At 41.5% G+C, this 17,925-nt stretch overlaps 1 protein-coding gene across 3 annotated transcripts in view; it reads right to left on the reverse strand.

Annotated features, from left to right (window-relative positions):
• LOC122558192 (transcription initiation factor TFIID subunit 4-like) overlaps positions 1 to 17,925 on the reverse strand; it is a 356,856-nt gene that overhangs the window by 184,838 nt on the left and 154,093 nt on the right. Inside the window, exons 13-14 of one of the 3 annotated variants that reach the window (XR_006314065.1) lie at positions 7,117 to 7,178; positions 3,757 to 3,882 (exon numbers count right to left, since the gene is read on the reverse strand). Coding sequence is in view for 2 of the 3 variants with exons in the window: in XM_043706504.1 (XP_043562439.1) it covers positions 3,757 to 3,882 (126 nt within the window). In the remaining variant the exon portion in view is untranslated. Of the gene's footprint in view, positions 1 to 3,756; positions 3,883 to 7,116; positions 7,179 to 17,925 lie in introns of those variants that run through there. The other 2 variants (XM_043706504.1, XM_043706510.1) reach the window with 2 other exon arrangements.

Consider the following 17,925-nt stretch of genomic DNA (forward strand, 5'->3'; position numbering starts at 1 on the left):
GTTGTTGTGGTTCTGTTCGCCGAGTTGGAAGTTTTTGTTGCAAACGTTTCGTCCCTTGGCTAGGCGACATCATCAGTGCTTGGGAGCCTCCTGCGAAGCGCTTCTTTGTTGTTTCCTCCGGTGTTTATAGTGGTCTGTCCCTGCCGCTTCCGGTTGTGAGTTTCAGCTGTCCGCTGTAGTGGTTGGTATATTGGGTCCAGGTCGATGTGTTTGTTGATGGAGTTTGTGGATGAGTGCCATGCTTCTAGGAATTCCCTGGCTGTTCTCTGTCTGGCTTGCCCCACGAGTTATTATGCATATTAGTAATGTTTATTAGCACTGTGAGAACTGGGACAACACTACTATTGGTACACCAATATACCAACCACTACAGCGGACAGCTGAAACTGACAACTGGAAGCGGCAGGGACAGACCACTATAAACATCGGAGGAAACATCAAAGAAGCGCTTCTCAGGAGGCTCCCAAGCACTGATGATGTCGTCTAGCCAGGGGACGAAACGTTTGCAACAAAAACTTCCAGCTCGGCGAACAGAACCACAACATACCCCTTGTTTCATTAGAGTCAGTCTCGGTACCAGAAACTTGGCTGCTCATGCTACATTCCCCTGAGAGTTCATCCACAAACTCCATCAACAAACACATCGACCTGGACCCAATATACCAACCACTACAGCGGACAGCTGAAACTGACAACCGGAAGCGGCAGGGACAGACCACTATAAACACCGGAGGAAACATCAAAGAAGCACTTCGCAGGAGGCTCCCAAGCACTGATGATGTTGCCTAGCCAGGGACGAAACGTTTGCAACAAAAACTTCCAGCTCGGCGAACAGAACCACAACAACATGGAGGGATGTATTGACTGTAGCAAATTCAGCCAGGTGTACCTCATAGAATATAAATTCCCTGATTGGGACTGTTAATCTGGCTGACAGATTTGTTAAATTTGGCAGACAGCTATCAAGAGGAATGTCAGACATCCTGGTCACTCTGACAGCTGTCTCTGAGGGAGCTGGATCAGTGTCAAGGGCTTTCCACGTGTAAATAAAGGGTGATTTGGTGATGCGATACTGGCCTTTGTGGGGTTAGTTCAGACTCTCTTTCAGTTGTATCTTTTTACTTTTTTTATTCTAAAACTTTCAAAATGGCATCAGATTGTGGCGACAGTTGAAGCTTTTCACTGTATTGTACTGTATTATTCACTGCAAAATGCAAGTGACAATAAATCATTCAAATTGTTCAAACATTAAACATGAAAAAGTACTTAAAATACTCAGGTCTGGCAGCATTTGCAGATAGAAAATCAGAGTAAACATTTCATATATTCACTCTGTTTCCTTCTCCACAGATACTGCCAGAAATGTTGAGCACGTCCAGTAGTTTCTGGTTTATTTTAGATTTCTAGTATCCTCAATATTTTGTTTTCATTCCAAAATTTAATTTGTTGCCTCCCTCTGCCCTTGTCAGGATCCTGAATTCTCAGATTACTTACAACATAGAAGCTCTGAGAGAGAGCACAGGGTTCTAACACCCCAAATAACCTTTTGTTGATGCAAAAATACAGGTATCAAGGACATAGACATAACTGCAGTTTCTCTGCTATTACCTCCATTGGACTGTACTTGTTAATTCAAGTTTCAAACCGACCTGTGTTACCAAATGTTTTTTGAAAGATTAAGGATATGTCATAGAATCACCATATTTTAAATAACTTATGATCACTTCAATTGGTTAAAAACCACACCAGACCAGTTATGGCCAGATGCACATTGCTTTATTATTAATATTTCTGTAATGATCAAAGAAAATATAGTAAGCTTATTGCTCACAAGAATGGAATTAATTTTCTGCAAAATAACATCAGAAGAGCTGGAAAGGCCAGCCAGGTGAGTTTGCAGTCCTCACATCAAAGTTCTCCTAAGAATTGGTCAACACAATGCTCAAGAATGTAACCCTGGTTTGTACTTTTAGTTTCCTTTTCCAAATTTATACTTGTAGGGGTGGGCAAGAGGTTTAGCAGTTAGGGTATGTACCTCATTTCAGATGCAACCTACCTCAACAACTCATCACATAGAAATTTAACAAAAGCTTACTTGTTGTGTTTTCAATCCAATCATGCCCCTCACAATGGATCACAGAGACAATTCTCCATTCCTGACATCACTGTGGAGAGTACCCTCAACACATAGATTCTTCTGGTTAAGACAATGGCTCACGAAGGGCAGCTAAGGATGAGCAATGCATGCTAGCTTTGCCAGTTACGTCTACATCCCGAGAATAAGCGTAAAAAGCTGAGTGATGGGAGATGGTGAAGGAGATGACTAAGAAAGGTCACCCTTTCTGGGACACAGTGGAAAGGTGAGGGAAGTGGGGGTTTCGTGACATTTCTGACAGGAGTCATACAGAGTTGCTTCAGTTTTACAAGCATTAAATTGGAATAAGCTTGTGCCTTCCATGATTTGATGTCAGTCAAAGAATTGTACAGCAGAGTGCCACTCTGACAATGGTCACGACAGAAACAGGGAGTCAGACATAGATCTAAACATGGAAGTTGATCTGCACTTAAAGGTAAGAGTGGTGCTGGAGGAGCTCCTACCCAAAACGTCGATTTTCCTGCTTCTCTAATGCTGCCTGACCTGCTGTGCTTTTCCAGCGCTTTTCCAGCACCATTCTAATCTTGACTCTGATCTCCAGCATCTGCAGTCCTCACTTTCACCTGCACTTAAAGATGTTATCAACAAGGATCTGTGCAAGGAACAAAGGGTCAAATGATGAATCTTTCCAACAATGGTAATAAGCAGGTCACAAAGAGGAAGCTACCGCAGAAAGCTAAAGATAGACCAGAACCAAAGGGAGAATTTGTATGATACCAGGTTATAGTCCAACAGGTTTATTTGGAAGCACTAGCTTTTGGAGCGTTGCTCCTTTGTCAGGTGAAGTGACTTTACCTGACAAAGGAGCAGAGTTCTGAAAGCTTGTAATTTCAAATAAACCTGTTGGATATAACCTCTTGACTTCTGATTTTGTCCACCCCAGTCCAATACCGGCATCTCCACATCAGAAACAAAGGGCAGTGCCTCATGGCTGGATCACAGAAGACAAATAGTGGATGTCACAGAGTCATAGAGATGTACAGCATGGAAACAGACCCTTTGGTCCAACTCGTCCATGCCAACCATGCAAGATGAACTGTGTCAAATTCTGCAAAGAAACTCTGGATGACTCAAGAATAGTGCGCCAGTGTTTTCGGCACAAAACCTGAAGTTAGAGACATTCAATTTTGGGCAAAGTGGGAATTGGAGGAGGACAGGCACAAATATCCAAATGTGCAATGTCACCAAGTTGGCTCTTGCCCACTTAACCAGACATGTGTATGAACTTAAAATTTAAAAAAGTTCACTTAGAGTCACATACCAACTATATTTTCTGAAGCTGAATTTATGATAGACAAGATGTTGCTCATTCCACTACTGCACTCCAGTGGTTAATCAGTGTTCTGTGAAATGAAAATTGAAACCACGGTCCAGTAATCAACAACATGCTACCCTGCCTCTTTGAGCCAAATTCTAAAACAGAACCTAGTAGCTATGCTCATGAACTCTGCTTCTTTTCATGTACTTTGCTTTGGAAGGAAGGGGACTGAGAGGAAAGGGGGACAGTTTGTGTTTTAGCTCCATTCTCTCGAAATCTATGAAAATTCATGTTTAAACTGATGCCAACTGAAAACTTGGTTTCATCACTGATCAGTCCATACCTTTGCTGCTTTTAATAGAATTTCTCTCTCCTGATCATCCTTCCGTTGTTTTTCCAGTCGCTCCAGATGTTCAAAGAATTTCAGTTGCGTCCGAACATCTGTTGCTTGTTCGTACCATTCATGGTCCTAGAGATCATTTAGAGAAGAAAGATACATAAGAAAATGCCTCATGCACTTTCAATACATGTTTTGTTGCTGGCAACATTCATCCACTCCAACTTAATTACAAGCAGTGAAGATCAAGCAATGTGTGAAAATTCCATGTTCAACAGATTAACCAACATTCTCAGCCCTAACCCCCACTTGATACCTGCAAGCAGCAACCATTTGGATCAACAATAACTTGTATTTACATTTTTAAAAATCAGACAAGGGAAACAGGGGCTAACAGAGAAAGTCAAAGGTCTTTATTCTAACTTGGAGCTTGGTTCAGGAAACTAATTTTATAAGGTTTCCAAAGAAGATACAGTAGAAGATACTCTCTCCAACTGTAAGGTAAAGGATTGGCAATGATCAACGCTTATAGGTAGAGTGAAGGAGAACTTAACGAAGTACATAGGCATTCCATACACGCACTACCTCTGCATGAAAAAGGTGCCCCTATTGTCCCTTTTAAATTTTTCCCCTCTCACCCTAACCCTCTAATTCTGGACTCCCCCATCCCAGGGAAAAACTGTAATTTATCCTATACTTGCCCTTTTGATTTTATAAACCTCGATAATGTCACCCCTCAGCCTCTGACATTCCAGGGAAAACAGCCCCAGACTATTCAGCCTCTCCCTATAGCTCAAATCTCCCAACCCTGGCAACATCCTTATATATTATTTCTGAACCCTCTCAAGTTTCACAACAACTTTCCCGACAGGAGGGAGACCAGAATTGCATACAAAATTCCAAGTGGCCCAACCAATGTTCTGTACAATCGCAACATGACATCCCAACTCCTATACTCAATGCACTGACCAATAAAGATTGGATTAGATTACTTACAGTGTGGAAACAGGCCCTTCGGCCTAACAAGTCCACACCAACCCTCCGAAGCGCAACCCGCCCATTCCCCTACATTTACCCCTTTACCTAGCACTACAGGCAATTTAGCATGGCCAATTCACCTGACCTGCACATCTTTGGACTGTGGGAGGAAACCGGAGCACCCGGAGGAAACCCACGCAGACACGGGGAGAATGTGCAAACTCCACACAGTCAGTCGCCTGAGCCGGGAAAGCATAGCAAACGCCTTCTTCACTATCCTATCTACCAGAGATTCACTTTCAAGCAACAATGAGCCTGCAGTCCAAGGTCGCTTTGTTCAGCAACACTCCCCAGGACCTTACCATTAAGTGGGTAAGTCCTTCCCGATTTGCCTTCCAGATATGCAATACCTCACATTTATCTAAATTAAACTCCATCTGCCATTCCTCAGCCCATTGGCCCAACTGATCAAGATCCCGTTGTACTCTGAGGTAATCTTCTTTGTTGTCCACTACACCTCCAATTTTGATGTCATTTGACTATTTGCTGGAATTTGCATTGCGTAATTTGAACAGTGATTAAAATAGAAAATACTTTCACCAAGGTCATTTGGGATCTTTGCAGTGTGGGAAATGTATTGTAGAAATACAATTTTTCTTTGTTAGCTGAATTATTACATTGTATCTGGAGCAGAGAAATAGAATATTCATTTCCAGCTGGAGTTCATTTTCTACATGAGTCTCTTCCTACGATATTTCATTCAACTATAATACTGCCTGCTGTTCGAGGTCCCTTGTGCTTGTGCACTTTCCTCATAAAGGCAGTCATACTTCAAATGCTTACAGTGGGAGTGGGTTCCACATTCTGTTGCTCTTTGAGTCGAAATTTCACCTGAATTTCATATGGATGATCTTATCTTTACGATGACCAGTTCTGATTTTCCCTACAGTTGGAAGTATCTTCTCCACATCTTCCCTATCAAATTATTTCAGTGAGCTAAAAAATAAACCAGCTGTTTTATCATTATGCATCAGCTCCCAGGTTGAGTCACCAACCTGCACTGAGTTAGCTATGTCTACTGGGACAGAAGAGATAGTAAAGTTGTATTCAGCCACCCTGAGCTATGGAAGACCAATTAGAAAGGTTTTCTATTCTTGAATCACTATCTATCACGTGCTATAAAGTTCACAGGTAGATATAGGGGAGTGTTACATTTATGGACTTACATACATACAAGCATAAGACTCAGGAACAGGAATAGGTCATTCAGCCCCTCGAGCCTGCACCGCCATTAATTAAGAACATAGTTGATCTGATTATAACCTCAAGTCTACCTTTCTGACTACCTCTGAAACCTTTCAACCTCTTGGTTAACAAGAATCCATCAAACTCTGCCTTAAAAATATTCAAGGACTCTGCTATCAGCATCTTAAAAGCAGAAAGATTCAAAGATTCTCAAGCCACTGAGGGAAAAAATATTATCCTCTTCTGTTTTAAGTGGTCAAACAGGAGGCTGGAAGAACACAGCAAGTCTGACAGCGTCAGGAAGTTGAAAAAGTCAACGTTTTGGGACTTTATGTGGTTGACCCCTGATTTTTAAACAATGACCTCTCTTTCCAGATTCGATCATAAAAGAAACATCTGCTCTACATCTACGCTATCAAGACCCCACTGGATCTTACATGTTTCAATCTAGTCAACCTTTTACTCTTTGAGACTCCAGTCGTTATAGGCCCAGCCTGTCCAACCTTTCATAATAAGACAACCCACCCATTCCATGTATCAGTCTGTTAATCCTTCACTGAACTGCCTCGAATGTCTTTCTAAAATAAGATGATCAATACCGTGCACAGCACCCCTGATGTGGTCTCCTCAGTGCCTTGTGTAATTGAAGCATTAACTCCCTAGTTTTCAACTCAGTTTGCCTCACAACAAATAATAACATTAGCGAGTTTTGAGAAGATTTGTAGCTCAGGTTGAGGTTCTGGATGTAGGTTTGCTTGCTGAGCTAGAAATTTTGTTTTCAGTTGCTTCATCATCATACTAGGTAACATCATCAGTGAGCGTCTGGTGAAGCACTGGTGTTATGTCCCGCTTTCTGTGTGTTTAGGTTGTCTGTCAACAAACACATCGACTTGGACCCCATCTGCCATCTTCTGAGAAAAAGAACAGGAAATGACATCAGCAATACAGGAAATGACATCACCAATACAAGGAAACCTAAACACGTAGATAGAAAGGGGGACATAATACCAGAACTTCACAGGAGCCTCACTGTTGTTACCTAGTATGGTGATGAAACGTCTGAAAATGAACCTTCCACCTCAGTGAACAAACCTACATCCAAATAATTTTTTTTATGCTTTACAAACTATTTGCTGTACTAACCTCTTGCAATTCATGCTGTAAAGTCTGTGTCTTTTTATTTTTGTGCTTTGTAAAACTGCAGACTGAAATGAGAAAAAACTGTTTTGAAACCCATCGATTTACAAGGATGGCTGCACGTTTTGAAAGTAAGGAATTTGATAGCATTTCTGAACCCTGTTAGTGTAGCTGTGTGCTCCAGCAACGTGCAAATGAACTGGAGCCAAGGGCTTGTTTATGAGTGAAGCTGATTGGTGTGAACTCGTTGCCAGTTATAAATGATGACAGTTCTCTGTCTGCCAACACCTATGTAATTGGTTGTCAGGTGGCTGAATAGTTTAGGCTATGAACAAGACTGTGAGAAGCTAGTCAGATCAGAGTAGAAACCAGGTCTGCAGTAGCCAAAACACTCCCCTCTCGTACTCTTTGTAAGTCACTTTAAACCTGAAGAAAAGCAGCTATCTTGCCTTCAGCAGATGCTGCAACTCATGACTCTGAATTGAACAAGTCAGAGACTTTTCATTAGTAAACCAGTCATCGTGTGTCTGTTGCAAACCAGCAGAAGAATTTGGAAAAAGGAAGGATGAAAAGAAAACTTCAGATCAGCAAGAACCAACTCATCAGATCTTAGGAACACAGATTACAGAACTGTATTTCCAATTCTTCCTCCACCATTTGTTTCTTTTTCTCCTATCTGTTTGTCGGTCTGTATATTAAACAAGTAGTTTATAAGAGGTGTAGAGTTTTAATTGTCCAATTTATGCAATTTAATTGTTTCCTTGTAACTAGAGCCTAGTTACGTGTAATAAAATATGATTCTTATTAAGTATAGAAACGTAATGCATGCTTTCTATAAATTGGGATCCGAAAAATCAATTAGTTTGGGGACTTTGCAAATTTTCTTTCCAACTTTACCTTCTGCAACAACTCTGAGAATAGTGGGGCTTGATTTAGTGTGAACTGCACTGAACTGTAACAATGAGAAAGGACACCTAGATCTCTCAGAACACTCACCATTTAGATCGTTTGCTTATTTTTCAGTCAAAATGGACAATTCTACTTCCCACATTATGCTCCTTTTGATTTATCGTTACCCATACACTAAGCATACCTACATCTTTTTGTAACCTTCTTGCATCCTCTTTACAACTTACTTTCCATCTACCTTTGTGTTCCTAGCAAAGTTGACAACCGTACCTTCCTTTGTTTCATCTATGTCATTTTCATAAATCAAGAACAACTGAGGTTTCACAGCTTTAAAATTAGATAAATTGGCAAGCTGGATGAAATGTATCCCAGGCTGTTGAGCAAGGGAATGGACAAGATATCATGGGTCTGCCAGTAATTCTGGAATTCTCATTGGCTACAGGTGAGGTGCCTGAGGACTGGAGGGCTATTAACATTGTCTCATTATTAAAACAGGGAGGAAGAGATAGATCCAAGAAATTACAGGCCAGTCAGTCTAACCTCAGTGGTGGGGATGTTATTCCAAAGAACTCTCAGGAATAGATATATCGTCACTTGGATAGAAAGAGATTAATCAGGAATAGTCTGCATGGATATGTTAAGAAAATGTTTTGACAAATTTGATTGAGTTTTATGAGGAAGTAAACAAGAGCGTTAATGAGGGTAATGCATTTGATGTAGTTTACACAGACTTTAGCAGGGTTTTTGATGCAGTCCCTCATGGCAGACTGGTCAAGGAAGTATGATCCCATGGGATCCAACGAAAGTGACACCTTGGATCCAAAACTGGCTGAAAAGCAGGAAGCAGAAAGTGATGGTAGAGGGGTGTTTCCAGTGGGGTTCCATACGGCTCAGCACTGAGGCCCCTGCTGTTTGTGGGGAAATGATTAAAAAGTTCATGGATAACACAAAAATTGGTCAGGTGGTAAATCGTGAGAAGGATAGCTATAAATGGTAAGAGGATACCAACAGACTGGTCAGCTGGGCAGAGCGGTGGCAAATGGAATTCAACCTGAAAAAGTGTAAGGTAATGCATTTGGGGAAGGTTTACAATACAGGATGAGATAGAGTGCTTGGTGACCTGGTGGAAAGATAAGAATCTCTCCCTCAATGTCAGCAAAATGAAGGAGCTGGTCATTGACTTCAGAAAGCAAGTCGGAGAGTACACCTCTATCTACTTCAATGGTGCTGAGGTGGAAATGGATGACAGCATCAAGTTCCGAGGACTAATGCTCACCAACAATCTGTCCTGGTCCTGGACCTGCCATGGTCATAAAAACACAGCAATACCTCTACTTCCTCAGCAGGCTAAGGAAATTCGGCATGTCTATAAAGACTCTTATGAATTTTCATAGATGCACCACAGAAAACATTCTATTCAAATGAGGAAAGGCTGAGTGACTTGAGGCTGTTTTCATTTGAAAGAAGGTTGAGACGTGACTTGATAGAGACATACAAGATGATCAGAGGATTAGATACGTTGGACAGTGAGAGCCTTTTTCCCTGGATGGTAATGGTTAGCCCAAGGGGACATAACTTTAAAATGAGGAGTGATAGAAGTAGGACAGATGTCAGAGGTAGGTTCTTTACTCCGAGCGTACTAAGGATGTGGAATGCCCTGCCTGCAACAGCAGTAGACCGGCCAACTTTAAGGGCATTTAAATGGTCATTGGATAAACACATGGATGAGAATGAAGTAGTGTAGGTTAAATGGGCTTCAGATTGGTTTCATAGGTTGGCGCAACATTGAGGGCCGAAGGGCCTGTACTGCGCTGTAACGTTCTATGTTCTATGTATCACGGCTTAGTATAGCAACTGCTTTGCCCAGGATCATAACAAACTACAGAGAGTTGTGAAAACAGCCCAGACCATCACACAAGCCAACCTTCCATCCACTGACTCCACCTATACTTCTCGCTACCTGGGAAAGTCAGCCAATATAATCAAAGACCCCTCGCACTTCAGTTATAATCTCTTCCAACCTCTTCCGTTGGGCAAAAGATACAACAGCTTAAACACTCATACCAACAGATTCAAGAACAGCTTTTCCCCCGCTGTTCTTCAACTCCTGAATGAACCTCTCAAATTTTAAATTTAATGTCGATCTCGCTCTTTGCGCATCTTCTCTTCAACCATAACACTGTATTCCTCACTCTGTTTTATTACCCTAATGCACTTTGTATGGTATGATCTGCCTGTCTTACATGAAAAACAAAACCTATGTAAATGTGACATAATAAATCAAATCAAATCAAGCAAGGAATTATATTCTGAATGATCAGATCCTAGAAAGTACTTAATATCTGAGAGAGCTCAGTAAGCATATTAGCTGATCCCTGAAGGTAGCAGGACAGGTACGTAAGGTGGTTAAGAATGTATTATGGGATTCTTACCTTTATGAGCCGAGGCAGTGAATACAAAAACAGGGAGGTTATGCTGGTACTGGGTAAAGTGTTGATTGGACCATAGCTGGAGTGGTCTGTGTAATCCTGGGAAGGACGTGATTGCACTAAACAGGGACAGAAGTTTACCAAGATTTCATCAGGGCTGGACAGTCTGAGCTATGAGGAAATCGTGGATAAGCTGTGATTAATTTCCATGGAGTAATGAAAATTAAGAGATGATCTGATTGAGGGCACAGATAGGGCTAACAGGAAGGCTCTTTTTCCTTTAGAAAAGGGGTCAATAACCATCAAGCATAGATTTAAGACATAAGGTGGAAAGCTCAGAGGAATGCTGAGTTGAGATTTTTTCATCCTCACTGCCTGAAAAGGTAGTTCAGTGAGAAACACTCCTCGCAATTGAGCAGTATTGAAATATTCAATTGCTTCATCATAGCTTCAGGGCTGAAAGCCAAGAGGGGGAAAATGGAATCAGTGTAGTCAGATCTTTGTTGACCAGTGCACACACAATGGGTCGAATGGCCTACTCCTGTGTGGTGTGTTATGAAGATGTGGGTGTACTGTACCTTTAAGAGTTAAAAGCTACCTGACAGCAGTAAGTGTTCTGAATAAGATACAATGTAACATGTGGTCCAGCAGCTAGGGTAGCTGGTTGCCTGGAGACAAAAATAAATTTGAATTAGGCCAATCAGTTTAAATTATATCCCAAAAAAGTACCAAACTCCAATCAACCCTGAATTTAGTATATTGACAATGTTAAAAAAGTCAATGACACAATCCAATGCTTTTGGGGTAAAAGACCAGGAAAAAAATTGAACAGTTGGGGGAGAATTATCAAAAGACCAACAGATATAGGCTGCCAGTCAAAAGTCTCTGAGAGGTACCTGTCTAAAGATAGAGTTTGCACAGAGAAAAACATCAACACACACCTCGAGAGCAAATCTACAGAGGAAGATATAAAAAGAAGATTCGACCGCTGGCTGGTTTTAAAATATCAATTTTTCAATAAATCTTATTCGGGGGTTTATAGGACTAGTATTATAGAAGGGGAAGGTAAAAGATAGATTAGAGGAAGGAGTTGTAAATAGTTGTTCGTTAATTATTCTCTGTTATACTTTAAGAAATAAGGTTGTTAATTTTTACTTTAAATAGTTCTTGGCCTCTCAAATTTTCACAGATTACTGCATGGGATAAATCTTTTCTGTGTTTCTGGTTGAAATTAAGCAGGAGGGCTTGGACGTGAGCATAAGAGGTATAGTTAGTAAGTTTGCACATGACACCAAAATTGGAGGTATAGTGGACAGCGAAGAAGGTTACCTCAGATTACAATGGGATCTCGATCAAATGGACCAATGTACTGAGAAGTGGCAGGTGGAGTTTAATTTAGATAAATGTAAGGTGCTGCATTTTGGGAAAGCAAATCTTAGCAGGATTTATATACTTAATGTAATGTACTTTGCTGAACAAAGAGACCTTGGAGTGCAGGTTCATAGCTCCCAAAAAGTAAAGTCGCAGGTAGATAGGATAGCGAAGAAGGCGTTTGGTATGCTTTCTTTATTGGTCAGAGTATTGAGTACAGGAGTTGAGAGGTCATGTTGCAGCTGTACAGAACGATGGTTAGGCCACTTTTGGACTATTGCGTGCAATTCTGGTCTCCTTTCTATCGGAAGTATGTTGTGAAAGTTGAAAGTGTTCAGAAATGATTTACAAGGATGTTGCCAGGGTTGGAGGATTTGAGCTATAGGGAGAGGATAAATAGTCTGGGGCTGTTTTCCCTGGAATGTTGGAGGATGAGGGGGATTTTATAGAGGTTTCTAAAATTATGAGGGACATGGATAGGATAAATAGACAAAGTCTTTTCCCTGGGGTGGGGGAGTCCAGAACCAGAGGGCATAGGTTTAGGGTGAGAGGGGAAAGATATAAAGAGACCTAAAGGGCAACTTTTTCACACAGAGGGTGGTGCGTGAATGGAATGAACTGCCAGAGGAAGTGGTGGAGGCTGGTACAATTGCATCATTTATAAGGCATCTGGATGGGTAGATGAATAGGAAGTGAGTTTTGAGAAGATTTGTAGCTCAGCTTGAGGTTCTGGATGTAGATTTGCTCGCTGAGTTGGAAGGTTCATTTTTAGATATTTTGTCACATACTAGTAACATTTTCAGTGAGCCTCTGGATGAAACACTGCTGATGATTCCTGCTTTCTATTTATATGTTTGGGTTTCTTTGGGTTGTTGATGTCAGGGGATGGTAAATCGAGTCTAAGTCAATGTGTTTGTTGATAGAGTTCTGGTTGGAATGCTATGCTTCTAGGAATTCTCATGCCTGTCTTTGTTTAGCTTGTCTTAGGATGGATGTGTTGTCCCAGTCGAAGTGGTGTCCTTCCTTATCTGTATGTAAGGATACTAGTGAGAGAGGGTCATGTCATTTTGTGGCTAGTTGATGTTCATGTATCCTGGTGGCTAGGTTTTTGCTTCTTTGTCAAATGTAGTGTTTGTTACAGTCCTTGCACAGTATTCTGTCTTATTTTAATAAAATGTGCCATACTCTAATCCAAAACCTTTTTTGCAGACCATCTCTTTCCATTTCCATAAAGAATTTAAACCATACGGTGTTGTGTTTGCTATCACTAAATGCACTGCCACCTCAAAACACCTGTCTAGCTTCTTTCCCCAGTATTAGGTCCAGCAATGCACTGTCCTGTGTTGGATCTTCCACCTGTTGATATAAAAAACACTTCTGAATACATTTTAAGAAATCTGACCCCTCTAAGAACTTTACACTATGACAATCCCAATTAAAGTTTGGGATGTTAAAATCCCTTAATATAATTACCCAAGTAATGTTTTTACACACCTTGATGAATTTTCTCCACATCATCTTTATTTCTCTCCACAGATGCTGCCAGATTTGTGGAGATTTTCCAATAATTTTTGATTTTGATTTTGTTTCGGATTTCCACCATCCACAATTCTTTCGGTTTTTGATTAGATTAGATTAGATTCCCTACACTGTGGAAACAGGCCCTTCTGTTAACGGGTTTTGAAAAGATTTATAGCTCAGGTTCAGGTTCTGGATGTAGGTTTGCTTGCTGATCTGTAAGGTTCATTTTCAGACGTTTTGTCACCATATTAGGTAACATGAGGCTCTGGATGAGGCTCTGGATGAAGCAATGCTGATGATTCCTCCTTTCTATTTATATGTTTGGGTTTCTTTGGGTTGGTGATGTCATTTCCTGTCCTTTTTCTCAGGGGGTCGTAAATCGGGTCCAAGTCAATGTGTTTGTTGATAGAGTTCTGGTTGGAATGCCATGGTTCTAGGAATTCTCATGCGTGGCTTGTACTAGGATGGATGTGTTGTCCCAGTTGAAATGGTGTCCTTCCTTATCTGTATGTAAGGATACTAGTGAGAGAGGGTCATGTCGTTTTGTGGCTAGTTGATGTTCATGTATCCTGGTGGCTAGGTTTTTGCTTCTTTGTCAAATGTAGTGTTTGTTACAGTCCTTGCACGGTATTTTGTAAATGATATTAGTTTTGCTTGTTGTCTGTATAGGGTCTTTCAAGTTCAATAGCTGCTGTTTTAGTGTGTTGGTACATTTGTGGGCTATCATGATGCCAAGGGGTCTGAGCAGTCTGTCAGTCATTTTCGAGATATCTTTAATGTAGAGAAAATGGCTAGGATTTCTGGAAATGTTTTGTTTGCTTGTTTGGGTTTGTTGCTGAGAAACGTGTAGACTGTGTTCATTTGGTAGGCAAAAGTGAGGACTGCAGATGCTGGAAACCAGAGTTTAGATTAGAGTGGTGCTGGAAAAGCACAGCAGGAGTCTAGATTAGAGTGGTACTGGAAAAGCACAGCAAGTCAGGCAGCATCCGAGGGGCAGGAAAATCAATGTTTTGGGCAAAAGGGTTTCCATCAAAATCTATGGAATACTCTGGCCAAGGAAGCAATAGAGGCAGCTTCATTAAGTATATTCAAGACACAGTTAGGTGGGTTTTTGCCTGGTAGGGGAATTAAGGGGTTCCTTGTGACTGCAGGGAGGAGGAGATGAGACGATGGACAGGTCAGCCGTGATCTTAATGATTGTGGAGCAGGCTCACTTGTGGCAACTGGAGTGAATCCAGGGAGGGAGCAGACTTTACGACCTCAGGTATGTGTCATGGTTACCCGGGTGAGGAGAGACATAAGGATAGGCTGGGACTGTTTTCCGTAGTGTGCCAGAGTCTGAGGAGTGACCTTATACAGAGGGGAGGGTGGAGTGGATAGGTGGGAAGGGAGATTGGCAGGTAGGGCAGATCATGAGGACAGCGCTGAGCTGGAAGATTGGAATTGGGGGGGAGGGGAAATGAGGAACTGGTGAAATCCACATTGATACCCTGAGGTTGAAGTGTTCCGAGGCAGAAGATGAGATGTTCTTCCTCCAGGCGTCGGGTGGTGAGGGAGCGACGATAGAGGAGGCCCAGGACCTGCATGTCCTCGGCAGAGTGGGAGGGGGAGTTGAAATGTTGGGCCACGGGGCGGTGAGGTTGATTGGTGTGGGTCTCCCAGAGATGTTCCCTGAAGTGCTCTGCTAGGAGGCGTCCAGTCTCCCCAATGTAGAGGACACCACAAAAGGAGCAATGGATACAATAAATTGTATTGAGCACCCATTCTTTTTGAATACACTGTATAGGTGATTTTTCTCTGCTCTGCATAGTTCCTCTGTGCTGCACTGTGTAGTGGTTCGTTGGAATAATGTTAAAAAAAATCCAGCAAACTATCAGACAGATAGTCGCACCAGCATTAAGCAGGAAAACACACTCAATACACAAGAAAGGAAAGCACTAGAAGAGAAAATGCTGGAAAATCTCAGCAGGTCTGACAGCACCTGTAAGAAGGGAAAAGAGCTGACGTTTTGAGTCTAACTGACCCTTTCTGTCTCCATTTCCGGCAATAGTCTATCCACTAATATCCATTACAAGCCCTCTGACTCCCACAGCTATCTGGACTACAGCTCTTCTCACCCTACGTCCTGTAAGGACTCTATCCCTTTCTCTCAGCTCCTTTGCCTCTGCCGTATTTGTTCCGATGAGGCCACTTTCCAAAGTGGTGCTCTTAATATGTGCTCCTTCTTCTCCAACTGTGGCTTCCTTCCTAAAAGAAAAAGAGCGATGCAAAGGGTCAGTTAGACTCAAAACGTCAGCTCTTTTCTCTCTTTACAGATGCTGCCAGACCTGCTGAGATTTTTCAGCATTTTCTCTTTTGGTTTCAGATTCCAGCATCCGCAGTAATTTGCTTTTATAAAGGAAATCAGTAGAAAGACTAAAAAAAGATAAAAACACTGTTATCCTACCTGCATACAAAGGATGCTTGACAGTCATTTTAAATCAAAGAGACTACATTGAAAAAGCGAACACACTACTTGCAGATACCAACACTTAGCAACAAGTGGCGATGGACCCGGCCTCACAACAAGAGAACCGAATCACAGCCCTACTCAAAAAACTTGAGAAATCTGGAGAAATAAATAAGACTGACTTCCAAAAAAATGAAACCAGGCAGATCCAACACACCACGCTTCTACGGATTTCCCAAAATTCACAAGCCAGGAGCCCCCCTCAGAGTCACAGTCTCGCTACCTGGAACACCAACTTACAGACTGGCCAAGGAGCTACACCAAACTCCTAGTAGAAGACTCACGCCACTCCATCCACTCCACCCAAGAATTCTTGAAGACCATCAAAGTTGCTAAGATAGAAGAGGATGAAATAATGGTCTCCTTTGATGTAACAGCCCTGTTTACATCAATCAAAATTAACCTGACCAAGAAAACACTGACTACACTACTGGAAGACCCAAAGACACATACATCAAACACCACCAACTTCATCAGCTACATTGGACAAACAGGCAGAAAACTAGCCACGAGGATACATGACCCTCTCTCACTAGTATCCTTACATACAGATAAGGAAAGACACCACTTTGACTGGGACAACACATCCATCCTAGGACAAGCCAAACAGAGACACGCATGAGAATTCTTAGAAGCATGGCATTCCAACCGGACCTCTATCAACAAACACATTGATTTGGACCCCATTTACCACGCCCTGAGAAAAAGAACAGGAAATGACAACACCACAGGAAATGACATCACCAACCTAAAGAAACCAAAACATATAAATAGAAAGCAGGAATCATCAACAGTGTTTCATCCAGAGGCTCACTGAAGGTGTTACCGAGTATGGTGACAAAACATCTGAAAATGAACCTTCCAGCTCAGCGAGCAAACCTATAACCATGAATAGGAAGGCTTTGGAGGGATATGTGCTGGGTGCTGGCAGGTGGGACTGTATTCGGTTGGGATATCTGGTCAGCATAGACGAGTTGGTCTGTTTTCATGCTGTAAATCTCTGTGGCCCCATTATTCTATGCTATCTGGTCCGTATGGACAAGTTGGACCAAAGTGTCTATTTTCGTGCTGTATATCTGTAGGACTCTAGTTACAGCAGTAATGTATTCCTTAAACTAAAACACCACCACCTCCAACTTCTTGCCTCCTTTCTTATTATTCCTATAGCACCTAAAACCCAGAACATTGAGCTGCCAGTCTTGTCCATCTCTCAGCTAAGTTTCTGTAATAGCTACCATGTCCCAATCCCATGTTCTTAAACATGCCCTGAGTTCATCAGCCTTACCTGTAAGATCCCTTGCATTGAAATAAAAATGATTTAGTTCTTCAGAGTTACTACATACTCAGATCTCTCTTGTCTTTCGTTTTTAGTGACGTGCTGTCTTCACATTCAAAGCTTCCCCATCAATCCTTCTGTTTACACTGCTACTTAGAATTCCTCCATTCCCTCTCACTATCAGTATAAAGTCTCCCTTAATGGAATAAGCAAAGCCCCCTGCTAAGGTATCGGTCTCTTTAGAATTCAGGTTAGACCCATCCATTTTGAACAGGTCTTTTCTATTCCAAACAATTCACTAGCTCTTCAGCCGTTAATTTATCTCCTTTATCCTTTTATTCCTTCCCTCGTTTGAGTTTGGCATTGGGCGTAAACCAGAAATCACTCCTTTTAAGGTCCTTTTTTTTGTAAATATATTTATTAGCAATTTTTTTTTAACTTTACAAACATATAAAATTATTGAAAAAAACAATCACAAATATCAGTATAATAAAAAGAAAAAATACACAAATTGCAATACAACTACTATCTACTAACTACTAACCTACTCTATAATACAAAGCAAACCCTAACACTGTGCAAAGCAACACCAAAAAAAGAAAAAGCAAAAAAAGAAAGAAAAGCAAAAAAAACACACAAAATACAGAACAGCTATGCTCAGTGCAAGGCTCCCAAACAAGGGAACGGGAGCATTATATACATACCCGTATTAACTCGGGAGACCCCCTCCAGGGCCCAGGGCTTAACAAATCTAATCATCCTGGTTAAGATAACTGATAAATCTATATCCAAATAACTCA

Source organism: Chiloscyllium plagiosum, chromosome 17, assembly GCF_004010195.1.
Source record: "Chiloscyllium plagiosum isolate BGI_BamShark_2017 chromosome 17, ASM401019v2, whole genome shotgun sequence".
NCBI classification, from domain to species: Eukaryota; Metazoa; Chordata; class Chondrichthyes; order Orectolobiformes; family Hemiscylliidae; genus Chiloscyllium; species Chiloscyllium plagiosum.